This window comes from Pan troglodytes, chromosome 11 (assembly GCF_028858775.2).
Source record: "Pan troglodytes isolate AG18354 chromosome 11, NHGRI_mPanTro3-v2.0_pri, whole genome shotgun sequence".
NCBI classification, from domain to species: domain Eukaryota; kingdom Metazoa; phylum Chordata; class Mammalia; order Primates; family Hominidae; genus Pan; species Pan troglodytes.
Window position 1 is genome coordinate 101,247,814 of NC_072409.2, and position 27,964 is coordinate 101,275,777.

At 33.9% G+C, this 27,964-nt stretch overlaps 1 protein-coding gene across 28 annotated transcripts in view; it reads left to right on the forward strand.

The window, feature by feature from the left end:
• Positions 1-27,964, forward strand: part of ZDHHC21 (zinc finger DHHC-type palmitoyltransferase 21) — a 132,166-nt gene that overhangs the window by 48,610 nt on the left and 55,592 nt on the right. For 5 of the 28 annotated variants that reach the window (XR_010148759.1, XR_010148760.1, XR_001720670.4 and 2 more), the window contains 3 exons: positions 15,868-16,018; positions 18,883-18,926; positions 19,469-22,769. The exons of 4 other annotated variants lie outside the window; for them this stretch is intronic. Coding sequence is in view for 15 of the 24 variants with exons in the window: in XM_054657946.2 (XP_054513921.1) it covers positions 18,883-18,926; positions 19,469-19,601 (177 nt within the window). In the remaining 9 variants the exon portion in view is untranslated. Of the gene's footprint in view, positions 1-7,082; positions 7,177-15,867; positions 16,019-18,882; positions 18,927-19,468; positions 27,455-27,964 lie in introns of those variants that run through there. 19 more of the 28 variants (XM_054657946.2, XM_063787977.1, XM_024345560.3 and 16 more) reach the window with 8 other exon arrangements.

A 27,964-nucleotide genomic window follows, 5' to 3' on the forward strand; every position in this document is an offset into this window, starting at 1 on the left:
TACAGGTTGTCTCCTCACTGTGTTGATTGTTTACTATACAGCTTTTTAATTTAGTAGAGTCCCATTTGTCTGTATTTGTTGTCTGCATTTTTCGAGGTCTTAGCCATAAAATTTTCATCTAGACCAAGTCCTGAAATATTTTTCCTAAGTTTTCTTCTGGTAGTTTCACAGTTGTAGGTTTTATGTTTAAGTCTTTAATACATCTTGAGTTGGTTTCTGTATATGGTGAGAAATGGGGTCCAGTTTCCATCTTCATTCTTATGCATATGGATATCCAATTTTCCCAGCACTTCTCATTTATTCAAAAGACTGTTTTTTTTCCCCCTAATGTATGTTCTTGATGCCTTTGTCAAAAATCAGTTGGCTGTAAATATATGAATTTATTTCTGGATCCTCTATTCTGTTCCCTTGGTCTGTGTGTCTGTGTGTCTGCTTTTATACAGATACTATGCTATTTTGGTTACTGTAGCCTCATAATATACTTTGAAGTCAGGTAATGTGATGCCTCCAGCATTGTCCTTTTTGCTTAGGATTTTTTTGACTATTCGGGCCCTTTTTTGACTTCATACAAATTTTAGGATTGTTTTCTCTAATTGTGTGAAAAATGATGTTGGTATTTTGATACTGATTATATCAAATCTGTAGATTGCTTGGGCAGTATGGTCATTTAACAATAATTCTTCTGATCCATGATCATGGGATAGCTTTCCTTTGTTTGTCTCTTCCTTTAATTTCTTTCATCAGTGCTTTGCAGTTTTCCTTATAGAGATCTTTCACCTCCTTGGTTAAATTTATTCTTAGAGTGTTGTTGTTGGAGCTATTGTAAATGGGATTGTGTTTTTTCTTTCTTTCTCAGTTCATTATTGGTGTATAGAAACGCTACTGATTTACTGATTTTTGTATGCTGATTTTGTATCCTGTGACTTTACTGAATTTAATTATCAGATTGAAGAGTTTTTTGGTAGAGCCTTTAGGTTTTTCTTGATATAAGATACCATCAACACAAAAGGCCATAGATGGTGTTTATTATATTGTAGTATGTTTCTTCTGTGCTTAGTTTGTTGAGAGTTCCAGTTCCTTCCTCTTCAATTTTTTGAAATAATCTGAGGAGAATTGGTGTTAGTTCTACTTGTTTTAACACTTGCTAGAATTTGCAGTGAAGTTGTCTGGGTCCTGGACTTTTCTTTGTTGGGAGACTTTTTATTACTACTTTGATATCGTCACTTTTTATTGGTTTGTTCAAGTTTTCTATTTCTACCCAATTCAATTGTGGTAGGTTTTATGTGTCTGGGAATTTATCATTTACTCTAGGTTTTTCGGTTTGTTGGTATATAGTTGTTCATAATAATCTTTGATAATCTTTGTATTTCAGTGGTATCAGCTGTAATGTCTTCTTTTTCATGCCTGATTTTATTTACTTGGGTCCTGTCTCTTCTTGGTTAGTCTTGAAAGTGGTTTATTCACTTGTTTATCTTTTCAAAACACCAACTTTTTGTCTTATTGCTTCTTTGCATATTTTTTTTAGTCTCTTTTGCTTTTACATCTCATCTGGTCTTCATTATTTCTTTCCTTCTACTAATTTTTGGTTTGGTTCATTCTTGCTTTTCTGGTTCCTTGAGGTGCATCATTAGACTATTTGCTTGAAATCTTTCTACTGTTTTGATATAGGCATTTATTACTGTAAACTTCCCTCCTAGCACTGCTTTTGTTGTAGTCCATAGGTTTTGGTATGTTTCGTTTTCATTTTCATTTGTTTTAAGAAAGTGATTTTCTACCTAGTTTCTTTCTTGGCCCACTGGTTGTTAAGAACCACGTTGCTTAATTTCCATGTATTTGTATAGTTTCCAAAGTTCCTCTTGTTATTGATTTTTAGTTTTATTCCACTGTGGTCTCAGAAGATACTTGATACAATTTAGATTTTTTTCGTGTTTCTTGAGACTTGTTTTGTGTCCTAACCTATGGTCTATCTTGGAAAATGTTCCATTTGCTGATGAGAACAATGTGTATTCTGTAGCTGTTGGTTGAAATGTTTTGTAAATATCTATTAGGTCCAGTTGGTCTAGAGAGCAGTTTAAATCTGATATTTCTTTGTTAACTATTTTACTAGATCTGTCTAATGCTGAGAATCCTGTGTCCAAGTCCTCAACTATTACTGTATTAGAGTCTATCTTTCCCTTTAAATCTAATACTTGGTTTATATATCTGGGTACTCTGGTGTTGGGTGCATATATATTTAGAGTTGTTATATCTTCTTACTGAATTGATCTCATATAATGGTCTGCTTTGTAACTTTTTACTATTTTTGACTTAAAGTCTGCATATCTGATATAAGTATAGCTAGCTATTCCAGCTTACTTTTGGTTTCCATTTGCTTGGAATATCTTTTTCTGTCTCTTTACTTTCAGTCTATTTGTCTTTACAGGTGAGATGAATGTTTTGTAGGCAGCATATTGTTGTGTCATGTTTGTTTTTTTAGTCCATTCAGAAGGTCTATATGTTTTAAATGTAGAGTTTAATCCATTTACATTAAAGATTATTATTGATATTATGCGAGGCTTACTCCTGTCATTTTATTAATTGATTTCTGATTGTTTTATATATGCTTTGTACTTTTCTTTTTCTTTTATTGTTTATCATTGTGGTTTGATGGTTTTGTGTAATGGTAACATTAGAGTTCTTCCTCTTCCTTATTTGTGTGTTTGCTCTGCCAGTGGGTTTTTAATTAATTTTTTATAAAAAAATTGAGACAGAGTCTTGCTCTGTTGCCTAGGCTAGAGTGCAGCGTTGCGATCTCGGCTCACTGCAACCTCCACCTCCCAGGTTCAAGCAATTCTTGTGCCTCAACCACCCAAGAGTGGGTTTTATACTTTCATGTGTTTTTATGATGGTAGCTATCATCCTTTCGTTTCCGAGTGTAGGACTCTCTTAAGCATTTCTTGTAGGACCAGTCTAGGGATGATAAAGTCCCATAGCTTTTGCTTGTTATCACCTGCCTTTTTCCTTTATTTATGAAGGATAATTTTGCTGGAAATAGTGTTTTTGTCTGAAAGTGTTTTTCATTCCGCACTTTGAATGTGTTATCCCATTTTCTCCTGGCCTATAAAGTTTCTGTGGAGAAATACACTGTTAGTCTGATGCAGATTCCTCATATGGGACTTGATGCTTTCTTTCTTGCTGTTTTTACAATTCTCTGTCTTTGACTTTTGATAGTTTGATTATGATGTGCCAAATCAGAGAAGACCTTTTTGCATTGTATCTGTTTGGGGATCCCTGAGCTTTCTATACTTAGGTGTCTTGATCACTTGCTAGACTTGAGAAGTTTTCAGCTGTTATATCCTTAAGTAGGTTTTCTAGGTTTTTTGTTTTCTCTTTATCTTCTGGGACATTACAAATTAAAGTATTTGGTCACTTCATGGTATTCAATATGTCATGTAGTCTTTGTTCATTTTTTAAATGCTTTTTTCTTTATTTTTATCAGACTGGATTATTTAAAAATACCTGTCTTCAAGTAATGAAATTCTTCCTTCTCCTTGATCTATTCTATTATCGAAACTTTGAAATGTATTTTGTATTTCATTTAATGAATTCTTCAGTTTGTTTGGTTCTTTTTTATTTGTATTTGTTTAGTAAATTCCTCATTCAGATCTGGAATTGTTTTTCTAATGGCTTCATATTTTCTGTATTCTCTTTATCTCAATGAGCTTCTTTAATATTATTTTGAATTATTTTTCTGGGATTTCATATATATCTTTTTGATTGTAATATTTTATTGGAGAATTATTGTATTTCTTTGGAGTGCCATATTTCCTGCTTTTTTATGTTTCTTGTGTCCCTATGTTGATATCTATGCGTCTGTTGTAACAGATGTTTTTTCCAATTTTTTGAATTTGCTTTTGTGGGAGAGGACTTTTTCCTGGACATGTATCTGTTGTGTTGGTTGGTTGGGGCCCTTTGGTTTTGATTCTGGGAATGTGCAGTATTATAGTTGCTGTAGGATTTGTTTGGCTGTGAATAGCATCAGTGGTATCTGTGATTTCATCAGTGGCTTAGGGTGTGGTTGTTAGTGGATGTTGTGGTGAAATTTTGCTAGGGACTGGGTTGCCAGGTGGGCTTGTCCTTAGTCCTTAGTGGTGGCAACAGCAAGTGGGCCTGTCTGTGGGCACCAGGGTGGCATTGGCACTGCTGTTAGCAGGTCCACACAGACCAATTCTTGGGCCTCCACGTGGCTTGTTCAGGTGTGGATAGTGGCAGCAATGCGCCAGGCAGGTGGACAGGTTCTCGGGTCCTGGGAAATGGGCATGGCGTGGGTAATGGCAATAGTATTGGCAGAACAAACCTCTGGCTCCCAAGTGGTTTGTGTAGGCGTTGACAATATCAGCAATGGGCTGGGTGGGCCAGCCCTCAGACCTGCAGGTGGCATGTGTGGGTGCCAGCTGTGGTGGTAGTAGCAGGCTGGGTGGCCCTGACCTCTGGCCCCTGAGAGGAGTGTTCAGGTGCCAGCAATGGTGGACTGGGCTGTAGATGGTCCCCAGGCTCCTGGACAGTGTGCTTGGGTACTGGAGTTTGGGTATGGGCAGACCTAGCCTCAGCTACTGGTGTTTGGGGTTGGGGAGACCTAGCCTCAGGTCCCCTGGTGGTACATTCACCCAGTGACTGTGGTAGGCATTGGTGGGGTGATCTCCAGGCCCAAGGCAAAATGTTTGGGTGGGGGTGGTATCCATTGCAGCCCTGCTACTGGGGAGGACGGGGTTGCTTTCAGTGGCTGCAGCTGTATGCAGCGGGCTGGGGGTTGCACACTTTGCTTGTACTTCAGCCTGGCAGTGCCAGCCCACAATGGCTGCTGTGCGTGGGGGTTTGACATTGGGGCATGTGAAAATGCACCCTGGATTTGCTGCTGGGATCAGCAGGGTCTTTGCCAGTAGTTTGTGCTTCAGCCTTGGTGGTAGCAGCCAACTGCAGCAGTGGCTGTGGGCAGGGAATATCAATGGGGCTCCAGAAATGTGGAGATGCAGGGGCTTTGGGCTCACTGGCAGGATACAGTCTGGTGAGGGCTGGACTCTTAATATGGTGCCTTCCTGGAGCTGCTTAGGGCTTAAAGGCTGTGCGGGACCCAGCATGATCCTCCTCTCTGGAGCAGTACCTTCATGTATTCTCCAGGTAGCTCCCATTAGTCTTGAGACTTGTGAGGGTTTAGGGGCTTTCCTCTAGCTAGGATGCAGGAGTCTGCAGTGGGAATGTTGGGTAGTGGGGGTCACTGACTTACCCTTTTCCTGCACTGGGGAGCCTCTCCATGTCCCCAGCCAATTTTGGCTAACCAGGCTGCCTTGCTTTCCTGTCAGTCCTTGCTTTAGGACGGTGTTTCCATTCACTTCTCTGTCGAATTCCAGTGTTCTCTCTTAGATGATATATTTTACGTGTGATTATCTACTCACTATTTTGGTTCTTCTTTGTGAAGGAGGTGAGTACCAGTTGTTTCTAGTCAGCTATCTTGAAGCCCACCTACACGTTTTTGTGTGGACGTACATTTTCATTTCTTTGGGGTATATAGAAGTGGAATTGCTGAGTCTAATGGAAACTACATTTATCTTTTAAAGAACTGCCACTATTTTTCTAAAGTTGCTGCACCATTTTGCATTCCCACTAGCAGTATTTGAAGGTTCTAATTCCTCTACAGCCTTGGTGACAATTGTTATTACCTGTCTTTTAAAAAACGGTAATACCTCATCATAGTTTTAATTTGCATTTCCCTGGCGAACTAATGAGGTCGAGTATCTTTTCACATGCTTGTTGTCCATTTGTATATCTTTGGAGAAATCCTTTGACCATGTTTTAATTGGGTTGCCATTTTACTGTTGAGTTAGAAAAGTTATATATTCTAGGTATAAGTCCCTTTTCAGATGTATTATTTGCAAATATTCTCACATTCTCTTAGTTATATTTTCACTTTATTAACAGTGTCTTTGAAGCACAAAATTAGTACTTTTTATTGTTTCAATTTATTTTTTTCTTGGGTAGTATATGCTTTTTGTGTCATATCTAAGATACCATTGCCTAATCCAAGGTCAACAAAATTCACTCCTATATTTTCTTCTAAGAGTTTTATTGTTTTAGCTTTTACATTTAGTACTATGATTCATTTTGAGCTAATTTTTGTACATTGTGTGAAGTAGGGGTCCATCTTTATTCTTTTACAGTAGATACCTAGTTGTCCCAGCACCATTTCTTGCAAAGACAATTCTTTCCACCATTAAATAGTCTTGACACCTTTGTTGAAAATTAACTAGATATTTTCTGGACTCTTAACTCTATTTTATTTGTCTGTATGTCTATCTTTATGACATAGAGATATCTTTATGCCAGGACCACACTTTCTTAATTACTGTTGCTTGATAGTAGTTTTGATACATTTTTACTGAATATATTCTGATAAACACTTAATTTCTTATCCACAGTATATATGCTATACAGGCATACTTGTTATATTGTGCTTTGTAGATTGTGTGTGTGTGTGTGTGTGTGTGTGTGTGTGTGTGTGTTTTTAACTAGTTGAAGGTTTATGGCAATGATGCATTGAGTAAGTCTTTCAGTACAATATTCCCAACAGTGTGTGCTTACCTGTTGTTTCTGTGCCACAGTTTGGTAATTCTTGTAATATTTCAAACATGTTCATGATTATTATATCTGTTACTATGATCTATGATGTTACTATTGTAATTATTTTGGGGCACCACAAACTGCACCCATATAAATGGCAAACTTAATTGGTAAATGTTGTGTGTGTTCTGACTGCTGCATTCACTGGCCATTCGTCTATTTCTCTTCTTTGGGCCTTGCTATTCCCTAAGATACAATAATATTGAAATTAGGCCAAATAATAATCCTATGGTGGCCTCTAAGTATTTAAGTGAAAAGAAGAGTTGCATGTCTCTCACTTTAAATCAAAAACTACAAATGATGAAACCTAATGAGAAAGGCATGTTAAAAGCTGAGACAGGCCGAAAACTAGACCTCTTTTGCCAAATTGCCAAGTTATGAATGCAAAGGAAAAGTTTTTGAAGGAAATTTAAAATGCTACTTCACAGAACCTACAAATGATAAGAAAATGAAGCAGCTTTATTGTTGATATGGAGAAATTTTTGGTGGTCTGGATAGAAGATCACACAAGCCACAACATTCCATTAAACCAAGCCTAATCCAGAGCAAGGCCCTAACTCTTCAATTTTATGAAGGCTGTAAGAGGTGAGGAAGCTGGAGAAGAAAAGTTGGAAGCTAGCAGAAGTTTGTTCTTAAGGCTTAAGGAAAGAAGGCATTTCCATAACATAAAAAATGCAAGGTGAAGCAGCAAGTGCTGATGTAGAAGTTGCAACAAATTATCCAAAAGATCTAAGATGATTAATCAAGGTGGCCACACAAAACAACAGATGTTCAGTGTACACAAAACAGCCTTCTATTGGAAGAAGATGCCATGTAGGACTTTTGTAGCTACAGAGGAGAAGTCGATACCTGGCTTCAAAGCTTCAAGGTACAGGACAGACTGACTCTCTTGTTACGGTTAAATGCAGCTGGTGACTGTAAGTTGAAGCCAGTGCTCATTTGCCATTCCAAAAATCCTAGGCTCTTAAGAATTATGCTAAATCTACTCTGCCTTTGCCCTAGAAATGGAAAAACAAAGCCTAAGTGACAGCCACATCTGTTTACAGCATGGCTTGCTGAATATTTTAAGCCCACTATTGAGAACTACTGCTCAGGAAAAAAAGTTCCTTTGGTAATATTACTGCTCATTGACAATGCATCAAGTCACTCAAGAGCTCTGATGAAGATATACAAGGAGATTAATGTTGTTTTCATGCCTGCTACATCCCTTATGCATGCCATGGATCAAGGAGTAGTAATTTCAACTTTTAAGTCTTATCATTTAAGAAATACATTTCATGGGCTATAGCTGCTGTAGACAGTGATTCCTCTGATGGATCTGGAGAAAGTACATTGAAAACCTTCTGGAAAAGATTTACCATTTTAGATGCCATTAAGAACATTTGCAATTTATGGGAGGGGACCAAAATAACAATATGAACGGGAATTTGGAAGAAGTTGATTCTAAACTTCATGGTTAACTTTGAAGGGTTCAAGACTTCAGTGGAGGTGGTAACTAAAGATGTGCTAGAAATAACAAGAGAAATAAGAAGTAGAAGATGTGACCGAATTGCTACAATTTCATGATCAGTGTTGAATGAATGGGAATTTGCTTCTTATGGATGAGCCCAAAAAGTGGTATTTTGAGATGGAGTTTACTCCTAATGAAGATACTGTGGATGTTATTGAAATGACAACAAAGGATTTAGAAGAGTATATGGACTTAGTTGGTAAAGCAGTGGCAGTGTTTGAGAGGGTTGACTCCAAATTTTTTAATGAAGTCCTACTGTGGGTAAAGTGCTATCACATTGCATCGCATGCTACAGAGAAATCGTTCATGAAAGGAAGAGTCAACCTATGCAGCAGACTTTATTGGTTTTTTTGCTTGTTTGTTTGTCTTGGGATGGAGTCTCTCTCTGTCGCCAGGCTGGAGTGCAGTGGCGTGATCTCGGCTCACTGCAACCTCTGTCTCTCGGGTTTAAGCGATTCTCCTGCCTCAGCCTCCCAAGTAGCTGGGACTACAGGTGTGCACCAACACACCAGCTAATTTTCGTATTTTTAGTAGAGATGGGATTTCACCATGTTGGCCAGGATGGTATCGATCGCTTGACCTCGATATCCACCTGCCTCGGCCTTCCAAAATGCTGGGATTACAGGTGTGAGCCACCGGTTTATTGTTTTAATTGTGACAGCCACCCCAGCCTTCAGCAGCCACCACCCTGGTCAATCAGAAGCTGTCACCTTGGAGGTAAGACCCCCTACCAGCAAAAATATTACGTCTCCCTGAAGGTTCAAATGATCATTAGCATTTTTTATCAATAAATAATTTTTAATTTAAGGTAGGTATGTACATTGTGTTTTAGACATAATGCTGTTGTACACTTCATAGAGTATAGCATAAACACAACATTTATATGCAGTGAGAAACCGAAAAATTTTTGCTACCAGCTTTATTGCAATACTCGCTTCATTGTTTAGAACCAAACCTGCAATATCTTCGAGGTATTTCTGTAAGTTATTTATGGTTTTTGTGTATCAGGTTTGATTCTGACTCTCTTCCCTTCTATCAACATGTTAATTCTCAAATTGCAAGGGTTTTTTTCTGTAGTATTGAACATACATTTTATTAAGGTAGAGAGATTTGGTTATGAGGTGATATTTCTAAAAGTGAGTGGAAACCACATTTGTTGAATAATGCTCCCTCCAAAAGTTTCATCTCTTTCTGCATATGTCTAGTAACCGCTCAGAGCACTGTACCAAACACTGCTGGTATCTATAGCAATTACACCTCTGTAAAACAATCAAAAAAGAATTATTAAGAAAGAGAAAGCAAGAGAGAGGATATATTCTATTTGTTATCCTAACCTTTAGTCACTTTACTTTCTCTTGAATACAAGTACTTTTTAGAATTACAATGAATTTTTAAATCTCTTTAGCTGGGATTTCATAGTGAACCTCAAGCATTACCCTTTTTGGGTTTAAAAAAGAAATTAAAAAGGGTTTCCAGAATATACTCTTCCTCACATTGATTTAAGATTCTTTGAGGCTTGATTATTTAAAAGTCTAATGCATTCAGTGTTTAATTTTAAATCGAATGAATTAAATTAGCACTTAAATACTATTTAATATTTTAATTAAGTTAAAATATAGATGATGCTTACTTTATAAAATAAGTATGCTGTTTTGTGATAAAATTAAGATTACAAGAAATTTTACATCTGCACATGTTTTTGTCATAATTTGAATCCATGGATCTCTCTTTACAGTGTTAAGTGATGAATTTGTCAGGTTGCATAAGAAAGAAGTGGGAGAAAGAATCACAGTAAATTTAATCCTTCCATTGCAGTCTTACTTTTTCCCCTACTCTTGCACCCTAAAGATCCTAGAGGCATTTTGGGAAACTACTGATACGGATATCATTTCATTACATAAACTATTTTATTGCATAGCTTGAATATAGACCTACTAGACATCAAACAAGCAAAATAAGTGCCGTATCTTTGGGATTTAGCTTGAGGTTTCAGGGAAGCAGCATATCACTTTTCAGTAATTTTTTACCATTATTCATTTTTACGTGGAATAAATAAATCATTTATCTCATCTTCCTGTTGATAGTGGAAGGTAACAGGATAATCATAGCAGTGATAATCTGATGTCATTTTAGACCTAGCAAGAGTAGATTATCTGTGACCCTGATAAAATAATTAGAAATTACTTTAACTTAAAAATAGTGGATTTCTAATCTCATTTTCAAGGTTAAAAGATTTCAACACAACCAGATGTTTCTGTTAAATAGACTAATCTGAAGCCCAATTCAAAAGGATTACCTGTGATTATTTTTCGATTTAATTTTAAACAGGATTTAAATATACGTTTTTGTGCGTTTTTACTACAATTTATATTGGAATAAAAATGTTTTCAAATCAGTCTACTTCGAGGCATTTTTTATTGAGGGAAACAGGTTAGTCAAATTATTTTTTAGACTTCAGACTGTTTAGCCTGTTTTTTTGTTTTTTGTTTTTTGCTGTTTCTGAATGAAATGGATAGTGATGTTATTTAATGTAATTGATGTTGTCTGAATTATTGAGCAGTAGTTCACACATAGCCAACAATAATGTCCATTCTGATGAGCACCAATACTAATAGTGCTGCGTGATTGTATTCGTCATGTTTTCAGTCACTGGGCTTGGAGAGAGTTAATCAAGAAGTGCTGTAACAGCTGGTACAGCGCATTCTGGTGAGGTTCTGACAGTGAGCTATTGTGTACCATGACACTGCTCTGACAGTTTATCTAAATTTTATATACAAGCATTTTTGTTTTCTGGGCTCTGTGGAGTTTATATAATAGCGTAAGCTTTTGATGATGTCTCTGGAGATTTTCTCAGTTGTGGTGAGGTTGGGGGTAGGGTGAGACAGATGTATTTAGTTGCAATTTTGTAAAAGACTAAATTCTCAAACAAATAGTGATTTTTGCATTTGGTTTCACAGGTACTATTGTTGGATTCTATTTGAATTGCTGAAGATAGCTTAAATCAAAGCTTTTCAAATTAAGAAGAAAATATTTTCCCCCATAAATACTGGCTCATATTTAACTCACCAAGTTAATGTTTACTTAAATAAATACAGGAGAAATCATAAATGCAGGGGTGACAATTTTAACTTGGTTACCTTACTCAATGAAAAGTATCTTGTGTTCAAAATGTTAAATCAGTTTAAAGGAGACTATCTACTAAACATCATTTTACTAATCAGTTGATTTACTTGCCTTTTAATCTATACACAGAAATGTAGTCCTGAAATTATTAATTCCTATAGTTAAATTTTGCCTAGTATTCTGCCAAATTATTTTGAATTAATAGCATTCAGTACACTCTTTATAACAGTTATGTTTGATGTACTCAGCTCCAGGTCAGCATTGCAGACATGAACATCATTGCTAATTATGCTGACCCCAGCTCACATATACTTCTATAAAGGGAGCTCTGTAAAGCATTTTTGTTTTCCTCTGAATTTTTGCTTGATAAAAATAAAATAAATGTATTTCTAATATAGTATTTCCAATTGTAATATTATATGAAAGATTTTATAGCTTTTTTAAAACCTAGAAAGTTAATTAAAACTTAAAGTGTCCCTTCTTTTTAAATATGCTTTTAATGTCATATAGTAAAATTAGGTATAATATTTTTTAGAATTTTGTATATGATAAGTTGATAAAAAACTAGGTTCCCCCTTGCCAAGGGCATTTGTTTAAATACCAAGTTATATTTCATATTTACATGAAATACTCTTTTAAAAAAATTATCAAAATTATTTTGATAATTATGGTGTGTGGAATTGGGCTACTCTTTAGCATATGCATGTTCCTATGTAAAAGCATATTTATATTGCATAATTTCTGTTTGCTCAGTGTAATAAACTGCTTGTAAGTATTTTTGATAAAACTAATTAAAAACAAATCTTTTTCTATAATTTATTTATATGTTCTTAAATCACTACTGATTGCTTGAGTGATTAAATAGATGCTTTAAAAATGTTCGTAAGGAAACTAAACATTTATGGGTTTTCCTTTTACTAACAATTTTTCCTAGATATTCATTTTATTATTTCATGGTCTGAATCCACACAAATATTTAATCTGACATTAAAACATAGGACTGCAGAAAGCAGTAAATCTTATATTTATGGTTTGCTTCTGGTATTTTGGCACAATAATTTATGTACATTTTATTGATATATTATTATTCCCTGAATCTCAGCCAAAGGGGCATGTTAAATGCCCATCTTATTTCTACTAATAACCAAAAATCTTATCAAAGTATTAGTTAAATTTGAGTTTTGAGTATAAACAGTTTTTCAGCTGTTCCAAATATTCTGATTAGTGCGAGACTTATTTATACAAAACATTATCGTCTATAATCATCCTTGCTGGCTTCCTCTCTATGTTACTATATAATTATTTCCTGTATACTTGACTACTTTTACTAGATTGTAAGTTCCATGATGCTAAGGATTGTGTCATAATAGATACTTGGTAAATTTTTGATAGATGGATAAATGAATGAATGAATCATGGTTTACATATTTAGGACTTGTTTTTTCAACTGGATTATAAGCTCTTAGAGGGCATAGGATTTTATATGTGTAGTCTCTTGTAGTCCCTATTATTTTATTTTTCATTATAAAACCACTTGTTTGTTTGTTTAAACATAATGTTGAAAAGTTAACATTTTGAGGTAATTGAGGTATTTCTTTCCAAGCCCTCTCAAAAAGTAGGTAGTAGGCAGTATCACTAAAATCTTAAGACTGCCATTTATTGAGGAGTTATAAGGGGTTTTGACATAATTAACTCATTTAATCCCCACAAAAACCTATGAGGTAAGCGTTATTATTTGGAAATGGAGGTATAGAGTTTTAGCAATTTTCTTTAGATTATACAGTCAGAAAGTGGCATTTAAGATTAAGAGAAGTGTGAGGATTATTTTGGAAAGAGATTTTCAGTGTCTATCAATATAAGATCTGTTGCCTTCTCACTTTTGTTCTATGATTGATTCCATGTTTATGCGAACTTCAGATCCCTGATAAAAGACATAGCTGGTCTTTTGTTGGAAATGGGTGCTTAAGGAACCATTCATTTCAAATGAGGAAAGTAGTTCTGACTTAGAAGGAAGACATAGCTAAGATTAACAGGACATTTCCCTCTTTTGATTGAAAACAAAACTAAAAATAAGGAATCATGCTATTTCTGTTCATGTCCAATTAGTTTAGTGCTGCAAATTTATATTAAGTTGACCATTTTGTACAATATGTGCTGCTAAGTGCTATGGAAAAATTTAAAGTTAAATGAGCTACTGTTCATATACTAATCAGAGGTGCTAAGAAGTGAAATGAAAGTCTTTCTTAGAATTAATATAAATTAGTAATAGATAAAGCAGGCAAATCTCTAATTGTGAAAAACTTGCCTGAGTAGTGTTTTTAATTTTTTAATTTTTGATGGATATATAATAATTATACATATTTATGGGGTACAATGTGATGCTTCAATATTTGTATACATAATGTAGTGATCAAATCAGTAATTAACTTATCCATCACCTCAAACATTTTTCATTTATTTGTGGTGAGAACATCCGAAATCCTCTCTTCAGGCTATTCTGAGATGTACAGTACTTTGTTGACTGTAATCACACTGCTGTGCAATAGAACACCACAATTTATTACTCCTTTCTAATTGTAACTTTGTACCCATCGACCATCCTCTTCCCCATCCTTCACTTCTTTCTACCCTCCCCAGTCTCTGCTAACTACTGTTCTATTCATACTTCTGTGAGATCACCTTTTTTAAGATTCTGCATATGAGTGAGAACAGTCAGTATTTGTCTTTCTTTAACTGGCTTATTTCGTTTATCCATGTGATCACAAATGATCGTACTTCATTCTTTTTTTGGCCGATTAGTATTCCATTGTGTATATATACCATATTTGCTTTATTCATCTGCTGTTAGACACAGGTTGATTCCATATCTTGGCTATTATGAAGAGTGCTGCAATAAACATGGGACTCTGACATACTGATTTTATTCCTTTGAATATACAGTTGTCCCTCACTCTCCATGGGGGATTGATTTCTGGACCCCACAGGGATATCAGAATCCATTGAGGCTCCTGTTCCTTATGTAAAATGGTGTAGTATTTGAATATAACTTATGGACATCTTCCCTTATACTATAATTCATCTTCTAGATTATTTATAATACCCGATACAACGTAAATACTATGTAAATAGTTGTTAAACTATATTATTTTTATTCATATTTTTATTTATTTTTTTAAATAGTTTTTCTTAAAGTATTTTCGATCCATGGTTGATTGAATCACAGCTACAGAACCTACAAATATGGAGGGCTGACAGTGTACCCAGTGCTGTGATTGCTGGATCATATAGTAGTTTTGTTTTTAACTTTTTGAGGTGCCTCCATACTGTTTTTTATAATGACTGCATGGATTTACATTTTCCCCAACAAGAGTAAAGGTTCTTCCCCAGACTGTGTAAGGGTTCCCTTTTCTCCACATCCTTGCCAACATTTACCTTTTGTATTTTTGATAATACCCTGGGATAATTCTGATTGGGATGACATGATTTCCCATTCTGGTTTTTGATTTACGTTTCTCTGATGGCTAGTGGTGTTGAACATTTCTTCATATACCTGTTGGTCATTTGTATAATCTTTTCTCTGTTTTAGAATCAGGTGTTTTTTGTTTTTGTTTTTTTTTTTTTCTGTTGAGTTGTTTGTGTTCCTTATGTATTCTGGGTATTAACCCCTTGTCAGATGTATAGTTGCAGAGATTTTCTTCCATTCTTTAGGTTGTTTCTTCAATGTATTTTTTTTTAAGAGACAGGATTTCACTCTATCACCTAAGCTGGAGTGCAGTGGCATGATCATAGCTCACTGCAGCCTTGAACTTCTGGGCTCAAGCAAACCTCCCACCTAAGTCCCCCAAGTAGTGAGGACTACAGGCACATGCCACCATGCCATGCCTGCTAATTTTTTAACGGTTTTGTTTTGTTTTGTTTTGTTTTTGTAGAGACAGGCTCTCACTATATTGGCTGCACTGGTCTTGAACTCCTGGCCTCAAGCAATCCACCTGCCTTGGCCTCCCAAAGTCCTGTAATTACTGGCGTGAGCCACCGCACCCAGCCATTCACTATGTTGTTTCCTTTGCTATGCAGAGCTTTTTTGTTTGATGTAATCTCATTTGTCTATTTTTGTTTTTGTTGCCTTTGTTTTTTATGTCTTACCTAAAAAATCCTTATCCAGGCAATGTCATAAAGCATTTCCTCTATGTTTTCTTCCAGTAGTTTCATAGGATCAGGTCTTAACATTGAAGTTTTTGATCCATTTTGAGTAGATTGTGTGTATAGAACAGTGTTTTAAACTCTAGATTAAATCACCATAGAGTCATTAGGTAACTATGTGTAGCAGACTTGGAAGCATCAACAAGACCTATAATAATAAAGAATGCAGGGGATAATTGAGGTTAGATTGAACTGTCTTCAAGGAGTCTAATGAAAAGAATTTTCTTACTTTCCTCAGGTCTGCAGTTTGGCAGGTCTAGAAACTCCATTTTGAAATTGTTTGCAGGGTTAAACAGGTCCAGAGGCAATGGCTCTTACTTCCAGACTCAAAAGAGATAGTCATATAACAGATTGTTTATTCCTTTATGTGCGATTGTCAGGTGTGCCAAAGGACTCTTCAGCACATTCTTTCTCCTGTATGACAACATATGTGGCAAAGTGTTGCTTGGTGAGAATGAACTCAAAACAGGATGAGTTAGTTGGATGGATTGTATCATCAAGCGCTCTATGCCAAGAGGACTGGGTTCTCAGGTCTGTTAACCAGGAAACCTCTGGTGATAAATTCTTGCTCTTTATCCCACCCCCCTGCAACCTCTCATTTTCCTAACATCAAGCCAAGAGATATCTCTTTCTCCTTTTCTCTTAGGAACTTCCCCGCCCCCCCCCCCCCATTCCAGGTATAATTTTACTACTTAGGATACAGTTGTAGTAGTCAACATAATGTTTTAGACTAGACCTGAAAAATAATTTCTTATGTAAGATCACCCATCAGAAGATAAAATATTAGATAAAATAGGTAGGGCCTATATTTCTGTATGCCTTGCTGTTTCTAGTTCATTATTTTTAAGAACATCCAGTTTTTAAAATAGTAAATCATCCTCATATATCTCTTGGTCATGTAGACTGAGGAAAGTCTTAGATATTTTGATCATTAGACTGTAATCGAGGTGTAAATGTTTATAAATAAAAGTGTTCTGGTAGACGACACATAGTAAAAACTTGTTTGTTATCATTCCTGGACAAATGAATTTCTCTGGATAGCTGAGTTTTACATATAACTGAGAACTTATATTTTGTATTTAAACTCCTTGAGGATAATAGTTATCTTATTGGTCCTTTCATGATGAGCACTAACTGTGTTGAGTCTTTAGTATTGAATGAAGTTATCTGCACCAAAATATTTTTTAGTGGTTTTTTAAATTCCAAAAGTATATTAAACTTAATTTGACACTTGAGGATAACTTGTGGTTTTTCATATTCTTCATAGTAGTAACCCCTGTCCTCTTCTAGTTTGCTGTTTCTGTCCTGCTAGTGAATGTGATAACCTAATTTGTATTGCTCTGGGTGTGTTATATGTAAGCACCAGTGCAAAAACTTGATGACGTGTTTGGTTGCTAAAATACAAATTGTACTTATAACAGTATTCTGGATAACAGAGTTACAGACAGACGAGCATTTGCCATTTCTAGAGGAAAAAAAAATAGCCTATTTTGGCCAGCCTCACAAATCCTACTCATAAAGTAATGGTAAGCATCACATTGTTTGAAAGAATAACCATGCTTATGATGATTTAATAGATAGTATTTTAGTTATTTCCCAAAACAGATTCAAGAGAGGTATCAAAAACACTTGAAAATAAAAGCTTTTTCTGTATGAAATATAAATCTGAAATCTTTAAAGTTGATTTTTTTAATGCCACAAATAAATCCTTCAGGATTATAAACAAGTTGTAATTTCTCCATAGTAAAAATTGCCCTTAATCTTAGCTGGTGAGAGTAGTCTGACCTTTCATTTGCCTTATATACCATGGAATGGTTTATAGTTTTTAAGTGTTGTCCACATCTGTGATCTTAGGCCATTCATATACCTTTCCTAATAGCTATTCTATTTCAGCTTTCTCGTTGACTTCTATCTCATCTTTTTCTTTGTACTTTTGCGTAAGTTGTTTTAATTGCTTTGGAACAACGTGTTACTATCAAAACTCTAAGAAACCATTAAAATGACTTACTTCCTTTACAGATGTGGAACCTGAAGCCCAAATTTCCTCTAAGACCCTAATCAGTGTTCTCATATGTTTGTAGACTGTGTTTTCATAAAGTAAGACATTTTGAGGAAATTGCAACGGAGCAGAGAAAGGTTAATTATTAATAGAATTGTCACTGGATACCATTAATTACAAAGCTTGATAGGAAAACTAATGAATATAGAATATGTAGCTAATCTATAACTTTTTAAAAATTCCTGGAAAATGTGTAAATGAAACTCTGTTATTGGTTATTAGTTATCTTAAAAATAGATCCATTTTCTCTGATTTTCTCTTATATAGGGTAACTGTAGTTATGCACCTATTCATAATGAGAATTTAATATTATGAGCTATTAACATCTCTAAAGAGTTGTTTTTGAGTGAAGGTGCTGTTTATTAGCATCATTGGAAAAGTTTTACAGCCAAATAAGTTCTTGGGATTTTACCTGTAGCTGCAAGAGTTTGCATGAGTAGTACTGCTTATTAAGTCCACCTATGTATAAACAAAGTGTTAAGGTAAAGTAAGGGATAAAAAGAGGAAAACTTCTCCAGCTTTTGGTGTATTTGAATGAATGTACTCTTTTGCACTGTTTCAAAATATATTTAAAATACAAATAAATATCTAAAAATAAGATTGTGTAATTTGTGTTTTGATTATTTGGCTATTGCTTACAACAATTTGCCAGTGTAATGATAAGTCTTCTGATAACACATACCAGCATTTCTGGAAGCAATCTTCTGTTTGTTGAAATTTTTTTTTTACATATTTGTGTTAGAGCCTTACAGAAAGCATACAATTAGGGAATTGTATTATCAAAAAAGTTATTTTTTCTGCTAAGAAAGAACTCCGGTCAGTTTAGTTTTCAGAATAATAGATGTTGTAATATGGCAAATTCATAGATTGCCTTGTTGAGTTTTGTTGTTGTTTACAGAAACCCAGAACCAGTAGCACCCTGACTCTTAGGCAGTTTTCTGTTCATTAGTTTCTTTCATATGTCATTTTAGTATTTATTTTTTAATGCATATTCACTGACAGTTAAATTGAAAGTAGATTGTAGACTTTCAAAGGAATTGTCAAGAAAGCAAGTGTAATAAAAGGTTATATTTTAATGAAGTGATACTGTCATAATTTTTGTGAGGTTTTTGTATTTGAATAGGTTTTTTTTTTTGCATAGTATAATGTTGATTTTGTTTTTCCAAGGGGATTCCAGTAATGTATGAAAGATAATTTAAAATTCATAATACTCATATATAAACTGTTTAAATCTTTAGAATATTTTTGGAATACGATTAAAAACATGATAGAGTGGATACAGAATAAAGACTTAATAACTTTCTTACATCTGAATATAATTTTTTATTTTTAATAGGATACAACATCTATTGAAAAGATGTCAAACTGTTGTGAAGATATGTAAGTATAAAACTGAAGTGTATAGTATTATTTAAAATTGGAAAGAACCGGACATATTTGAGAAATATGTGCATATGGTAGAAAGATAATATAAATGATGGCTTTTTCTTGGTGCATTGTCTGAGGCCTGTGCTAGGCAAGCCTACCCCAGTCTTACAGTAGGGGTTTTCCAGCCATGGTAGTTTTCACACTAAAATGCTGATCATTCTTGTGCCTTGTCTAACTAAAGTAAGTTAAATTATTTGTCCTGAAAGTACATCAAAAGAGATTTGCTACTGTGTTGTTGACACACATTCTGTTAATCCTGAGATTTTCCTCTGCTTCAAAAGTTGCGCTCGGTTGATTGACGACACAGATACAATATCTGCTATCCAGAGTTAAAACTCAGCTGCATGCCATAATGAAAGAAAAGCTGTATTTATGATGCTGGGACACAATTCATCAGAGTCCAGTAATGGATCCCCAGCCAACCTGTATTGTTTTAGCTGACTGAAGTGCACCATGGGAGTGCTGTCGTTCACTAATAATGCTGTCTTCTGTAGATCGAGGCCCCGAAAGCCATGGCAGCAGACCTTCTCAGAAGTTTTTGGCACTCGTTGGAAGATCCTGTGGTTCATTCCTTTCAGGCAGAGGCAACCACTGCGAGTTCCTTACCACTTTGCCAATCATGTCTAAACAGATGGATGGTGGGCACAGATGGGTCCTCCATGCTGGAAATGCGTTACAGGTTTTATGATAATAGAACTATGACAGTCTTCAAGTCAATTAAAATCCACCCACCAATCTTAGGCATCATAATGTGCCCCAGGCTTTATTTTAATAGTGATCTTGATCCTGTTGTGGGACTAATACAAGATCTATATTTAAGTTTTAAAGCATGTTTACTTTCAAATTAGCTTTCCACAGGGATTTCTTGAAATGCTTTTGTTATTAAACTCAAAAGGCAGTGATTAGGATGAAATAATTGTACATAATTTATTTTAGTACTGACAGTGTTACAGATTCTAATTTATGGTAAATTTCAGATGTTTATTTAAAATTTTCACTTTTAAACAGTAACCAAATCTAAATTTAATTATTCAGGTTTTACAAAAGTTGATACACCTTCTTATAGTATAGGTAAATTTTCTTTTTCAAATCCAATTTAAAATAACCTTTCCTTTTAAATGTGCTGCAATGTTTTTAAAAATGCAGCAGCATAGGAGTGAACAACAGCAACACAAAACGGGCATTGGTTTCTTAGGAGTGGCTTGCTTACGTTTTCTTCTTTTTTCTTCACCAAAACCAACGTAAAAGTACCACTGAAGTAAAACACCAACTACCTACCTTACTATAAAGGAAATGTTAAAATTTTTTTCACAATAATTTTTTCAATTTTCGCTATTACTGTTGTAATTATTGATTGTGATTAAAATATTTGTTCCCAGGAGAACTCCTCACCAGTGGGCATGTATTCCTATTTTATCCTAAGATTTTAATGAGCAAAAAGGGGAGAGAATTTGCAATAACTTCACAATTACCTTTTCTAGTGCAGTTATATTAGAATGCATATGTTTTTAAAATGCTAGTATAACTAGATAGTATATAATGTACAGTATAAAGAGGAATATTGTGCTTTTGAAAAGAGTATACTTTTTACTTTTATTTATGTACTAGTAGATGTAAAATTTCACATTGAAGGTTTATATATATTGGCCAACTCATATAGAAATTTTATTTATAGGAAGCTACTACTAAAAAAAGTCACTAACTTTGTGTACCTGTAATCCCTAAATTAAAATTAAATTTTAATTGGCTGGCTGTAATTTGCATTGAGAGACCTTTTACTAGTAGCTAGTGTTAGGAAGTGAACCTAAAATAAGAAAATATAATGATCTGTGTTTATCATTAGCCTTGTACAAATGTAAATTACTAATAGTGATGTTCCCTTGCAAGGCATAGAACATTTGTATGAAAAGACATTTACTATGCTTTGAAAAAAACTCAGCTTTTAGTTTTTTTCCATTAGAATACTGCAAAACCCATATATCTTTTTAAAAAATTTATGTACTCACAGTCTTTCCCTTGAAGAGAAGATTGAAAAAGTCTACTGTTCATAAACCATGCTAACATTTTCCTTTTAGCTAGTTTTGAAAGTAAGGAACAATACCTGGGAAATAATTAAACAGAAGGTTACCATTGTCAGCCAGTTGGCTATACTGTGGTTAGTTCTTTCAGAAATTGTAAATATCTTGTAGCATATTCTGAAATAATAGAGTAAGTTCTTCTCAGAGATGTTAATATCATGTTTTTCACGTTCTAATTAGAATACTTTATTACTTACAAACTCAGAAATACGAACAGAAATACAGCAGACGAACATATTTATTGGTACTGAAAAGAGACATAGTAAATTAAATAGAAGAAATATATTTATAAAGCTTAGTGAAACACAAAATTAGAATGTTCATGTCAGGCACATGAGTTTGGATTTTGTGCAAGCTAATTTGGCCACATTTGGCCTGGTGACAGAACTGTTCATAAGGAAGTAATATATAGATAAGGTAGGTAGATATCAGTTGAATGCCTTATATTGTGTACATTCCTTTCAAATAAAGACCTTGAGAAAACAGCAGAGCTAAGTGAAGATCACCTAAAGAACTTTGTGGCTAATTTATACTTCATGTAGTAGCAGTGGGTACTGGGCAGGGTTTCTTTCCCACTCTGATGATTTGTGCTCTTATTTTTCCTAGATTTACCTCTTCTAGGGCATATTCTTTTCCCTCTTCCTCTTTACCTTTCCTGGTCCTGATCCCTCTGTACTCAGTTCCCCTAAATTATTGGACTACAAACTAATATACTAGAAAAGCATACACTTATTTTATTTGAATGCAGAAATGCTATCTATCAGTATATATACATAAGAATGTATATTACAGTATATCTATATATACTTACACTGTAACTTTCAGTATTCCCCAGTTAGCGTACCTAACCCTCCTGTGGGTTTTGTTAATTCTTATTAAACTACTAGAGAAAAACCAACTGGCAGTTTGCTAAGCATATCTACTGGTGTTGTTTCTGCGCCCTCTTTTGGCTAATTGATGTAATTATACTGGCTCTAAAGATTTACTGCCCCATAAGTAAATAGTATAGCCACATTCTGAACATATCAAAAGTACAAACTTAGGAGGAGTGTATGTACAAAAATATAAAATTTTATGAAAATGAACATGTTTTTATGATGTTATTTCTAGTTCATAAGAATGTGATGACTGCTTTGCTTCATTTATGTACGTTCCCATTATATTCTTGCTGTCAATCACAAATTTATATCAGATTAGGATAAACTAAGCCATTTTATGTATTTTATTTTAAACCTTATTTTGGCAGAGTAATTCCTTAGAATTGGAAAAGCTGTTACTTTGAAATTACCAATTTATTACAAAACATAGAAATGTATTGTAGCTACAAAGGCAACCAAGCATTTTCTGTGTTTTAATGAATATCTAAAAAACTACATTTAGTTTATTTTACTCAGTTTTGAAATGATTTTTTTACTGGCTCTATTGCCTTAAAATAACTAAGAGATTAATGATTCTTTGTATAATTTTCCTTTTCTTTGTTTTTTTTTTTACATTTTGCAGAGTTATATGTATAGTTTTAGTAACAATGTCTTACGTATTCTGGATAACTGAAAACAACTAAAGGTGTTGGGCATTAGAAAATAATTGTGAGCAGTAAGATTACTGATGTAATATGTATGTTGGACTGAAGTATTTCTTTATAAACATTCTATTTGATTTTAAGCAAAATGTATGTTAAAGCATGTTTTTACATCAGTAAAGTCATTTGTGGACCTTCTTGAAATGAAAGGTTTTTACCTAGATACTGTAAGTTACACCTCCTTAACAATCATATTTGTCATTGTTGTTTTCTGCAAACAAAAATGTTTATGGGCTTCATGTAGGCTTAAGATTGTAGGCAAAAATGGAGTGAGTTCAGGACCCTTCAAGCAGTAGGCATTCAGTTACAGAGCAGTTGGTACTTTGTAACCCAGACTTACAGTTAGCTGATGTTTCATTATAATAAAAATACTATTTTGCTTAAGAGTTGTATTACAAATATTTGTGCTTAACATTAGAAATAGCTGTTTTAAATTGTAGTTAACATATTAACTTTTTCAGAAAAAAAGCATAGTTTATTTTTAATAATGAAATAGAGAACATAATACGTAATGTTCAGTATAACAGCTGAGTTAAAACATCTGCCAGGATTAACATCAGTGCATTTTTGCCAATGCATAGAGGCATTTTTCTCTAAGTATGATGGCTAATGTTAACTATTCTTTGTTACACATTCAAGTCACTCCCATACAAGTAACTAGTTGGTGATATGTTTCACTCCAAAGGGTGTATTAATTCTGAATGCTAATCATGAAGACTTAAGTTAGGACAACACTTCAAACCAGGAAGTGTGAACTGATTTAGATTATAGCCACACGATTTTCTGTGTGTTAGATCATGGGGTAGTTTGAGTGTTTTCACATGTATTGCTATAAAATCACAATGTACCAAGCTCTGGTTTAATATGCCATTAATACTAATTAATAGAGCTGCTAGTCTCTCTCTGGACTTTTCTCTAGTCTCTGCTTCTCTTGCACTTCCTGTATCAATAGATTACTTAGCTCAAGTTTACCAAGTTTAATAACCTATACTTACTTTATTGAATAAGTTTCTGACATGACCTCTAATATACATAGATATATCTAGAATTTATTTGATAAAATTCACACATACAAACATTGAGTAGTTTGCTAATAGATACAAATATTAGATTTTCACACAACTCTACTACTGCTTTAAAAAATATAAGTATTGGTAAGTGTAGCAAATAAGCCATGTACATTTAATGTGTTCTACTTGCTAGTATTAACTGTATGATTAATGAATGTGTTATTTAATGCCCAAGTTTGTTAACTTTTATTCTAGAAATCATCCTCTGAATTTATTGTAAATCACAAATTTGATTGTGCTCTATATTTAGTCATTCTCAGTTGAATTCTAGAATATTCCACAGTACAATGTAAGAAAGTATTAGAACCAACTTGCTTGAACTATTTTGAACCAGTGTTGTAATTCTATATGTTAATCAGTATTTAGCATTTCTGCTACTTTTGAGATGATGATGGTTTAACTTCAGGAAAGTGACTTTTCTGACTTCTTTTATTATCATTGTGCAATTTTTAACAACAAAACTCACTATATCTTTGTCAGTTCTTCAGATGTTAGAATACTGCCTGCTAATTTGAAACAGAAATAACAATGGTATTTAAAAAGTCATTGATATTACTGATACTTTCCATTATCATTATATTTTTTACTATTATTATGTTCTTTTTGCCTTGTCCACCCTAGAGAATAGGTACAAATGAGTAGTGAGTATCCAAAAACTTACTAAGATGGAAAGAAGGCTAGATGGTGCATGAATAATCAGCATCTCAGCAACAGAGTTGACTGGAGCCAGTTTCTGACATCAGAGAATCTCTTTGCTGTAATCATTTTAGCCTTATCTCTTATTTATACCATTTTTATGGGAAGAGTTGTTAGTGCATATAAGCATTTAGTTTGAATTATTTAACTTAAAGAATTTATATTGCGGTTTCTCTTCAGTTGGTCAGATGCGTTTTATAAATATTTTAGTTTTAAATATAATTGTGTAGAGTATGATAATGTGAAGTGTTAAAAATAATGTGGAAAACTCAGCTATTTAATGCAGAGGAGAAATGAATAGGTTGACCAAAGTTTGAAAAAACTGGCACCTTTTCTGGAAATCTCTTATTGCAAAGAAAAGATACTGAGTGTATAGAAAATTTTGTCACCAGAGGAAAAATAAACAATATATAAGGGTGGCTTTCACTTTAACATTTGGGATATTTTGGAGTTCTTGATACCTCAAAGGTCTCCATTTCATATCTGTAACATGTAATGTCGTTCTTATAACAGTTCAACACTGATTTTTTTGGTATCGATAGCTTTATATATAAACAAAGATGCGGACAAAATAGCTTAACAGAAGTTGTGGGCTTTTTTGTGGCTTTGCCTGCCTGTTTGACTAAATACAGGGTTTAATTGTTTGCAGGCTATTAACTAAAGGGAAAGCTTACCTGCGTATTGCAAGCTATATATTCTTGCCAGTATACATTGGATGATATTTTAACCTACTGGTGCCTGAAGTTAGTGTTTTATAACCTCAACAACTATAAAACATCCTGGTGCTATTCACTTTAGCATTGAGTGACATTTTTAATTCCTGTACCAAAGAGTTAATTTTCTTTTTGGTTGACTGAGTTTTCTTCTCACATCGTTGTGTATTTATAAAGTAGAATTTAATGTTACTAAGAACAGTTTGATTAACAGATCTTATTTTTTGCATGCTGCTGTGGCAATTTAATGGATTTTAAATGTTTCTCATTTGGATTTTTTTTTAGGTAGGCATGTATGGATTTTAATTTTGTATTTTAATATGGCTTGGCTACTTTAAAAGGTAGTTTGATAGGCTGAAATTACAAAAGATAATTGAAGCACTTTTCACAAGTTGTTTTATTTCTGCAACAATGAATAAAAAAGGTAAGAACTCTAATTTATATAAATGAACTATATAGCTTATTGGGCACTTTAGTGAATACTGAAACAAAATACTAAAATGAAGAGTTAAAGGTTCATTCTCATTACAAATCAAGAGTTCAGCGTGTGTGTGTGTGTGTGTGTGTGTGTAATCTTTAGTGGCTTTAAAGAATAATATTGCCATTTGTCTACTTTGCAAATAAAGATAACAGAACACCTTTAAAATATATGTATGTGTACATATGTGTGTGTAGATATATAGAGAGAGAGATACGGAGAGACAGACAGACAGAGAGAGAGACAGAGAGAGAGATGCTTTCCCAAGAGGAAATGCATATGTACCTTGATTTAAGCAAAACTGATAACAGAAAATTGAACTTAATGAAAGAAAAAAGTCTGGATATGGTTACTCACTTTACCTAGAGTAAGATTTTTAAAACTAATTTTGCTTAGTAGTTAATTTTACAAAAATGAAGAAAAACACCCTTTAAGTGTACTCGTAATTTAAAACACCTTTGAAATGTAATTGTCCAAATGTAATGCTGCTATGTATATTATTTGGGTTCCAGATTTTTCCCTTTAAAATTCTCAAAACACTCAGTGTCCTTACAACTGCAGCTAAGATGGTTAATCATTCTGGCAAGAAGGTGACAGTGTGTATATTGGAAAGGCAGACATTCACATTTGAAAATATTTTGCATTATTGTTAGCTAAAATCAACCTCTCCTTGAACGTAGATACAATATATGGTTTTGCAGTCAATTCTGAATGGAAAAAAAGAATCAAGTCTGAAATTTATGTGAAATGTGGCTTCAGATCATTTGAACGATATGTAGAAATCTAGATGAACATATCATTAGAGGTGAAAGCAAAATTTGAAAGCCTAATGAGATGAAGCAACATTATCTCTCTCTAATCTGCCAACAATATTCCCTAGATTGTGTTGCCACTGTATTGATTCTGAGTAATTTGGCTTGTTTATGCGTGATTTAAATGCATGTGGCTGAATGCAGTAATTTTTCAAGTTATTGAGTAGTAGAGAATTCACCACTATTCACTGTCTCCCAGAGATGAACATATAAAAGAAAAAAATTCTACTTCATATATGTAAGAATAAAGCAACTAAATGATACGAAAGTAAAAACTTCCACCAGAATCAGAGATATTCCGACAAGTGAATTGTGAGTCTAACACAGGAGGACAAAGCTAGGCTCTTGCGAGGACAGAGCACACGTGGATCATGCTGTATGAGCTCACTTTGTGTCCCTGGAATTAGCGTTTTTTTTGTGTGTGATCTAACTGGCAAGTTTAATGAATAGCCAAAATCTATGTTATTCTTGAGGCTCCTAAAATTATGTGTGAACCCCAAGTTCTGTCTAGTATTATATCCCTAAAATGCTTTTAATAGTGGTATGTTACAAGTGGCATAAGAAGATCCTGTTTTTAAATTTGTCAGGCATTTTATTATTCAGTGCATAATATGTATAGATCTGAGTGCTGTTTTCCTTGCATTGTCTATTATTTTTACCTTGTCTTTCCCCTAAGAGAATTTTAAGAAAATCTTCACCAATATTTCTAGTGTTGATGGTAATTAGGAAAACAGTAGTTGAGAGATATAAGAATAGATTGAAAAGAGTGAGTAAAATGGGTGAAATGACAAGTGGGAACCATGTAGCTGAGATGTATTTGTTTAGATGAAAAGTCTACACTGGTTCTTAATATGAAAATCAAACCATGTATCTACCTTAAGAACAATGTTGTTGTTTTTAATTTATTGTAGCGATTTAGTTTTTTTCACGTAATATTTCTATTTTCTTTGCAGATTGTTTTTAATTTAAATTGTGGAATTTTTACTTCTCAAAATGTATTAACTACTGTATTTTTTGAAATCTTATTTTTAAATAAATATTTTTTAAAAACGTAGGACTGTTTTTATCCTCTTACCTTTCTTACTTAGGAAAATTAACCCAAATTCTAGATTTCAGCACTACCAATGTAATAGGTCACTTTTAAAAATTTTATACAATGTGGTTAATTATTCATGATTACTAGCCTTAGGATATTGTTCTGCCATAATCACAAAATTCATTAAGTATTCAAAAAGAACTAGGTGTACATACTAGGGTTGAAATTGACAAACGCAGTATTTCTAGTTAGGCATGTTTATCTTAGAGATGACGCAGATGGCTGGATTCAGTCACCCAATTTATTTAACATTTATTGTGGCAGACACTATTTTATAGCAGTATTTTTTCTTGAGGGGAATAATTTACATACAGTAAAATGCAGAAACTTTAAGTTTACACCTAGGCACTATTTTAGATCTGGCAATATTGAATTAAAGCCTGTGCTCCTATGAAGTTGGCCAAAAAAAATCATCAGCTCTGAAAAGACAAATCAATCAGCAGATCTTAAAGACAGTGAGTTAGTAGA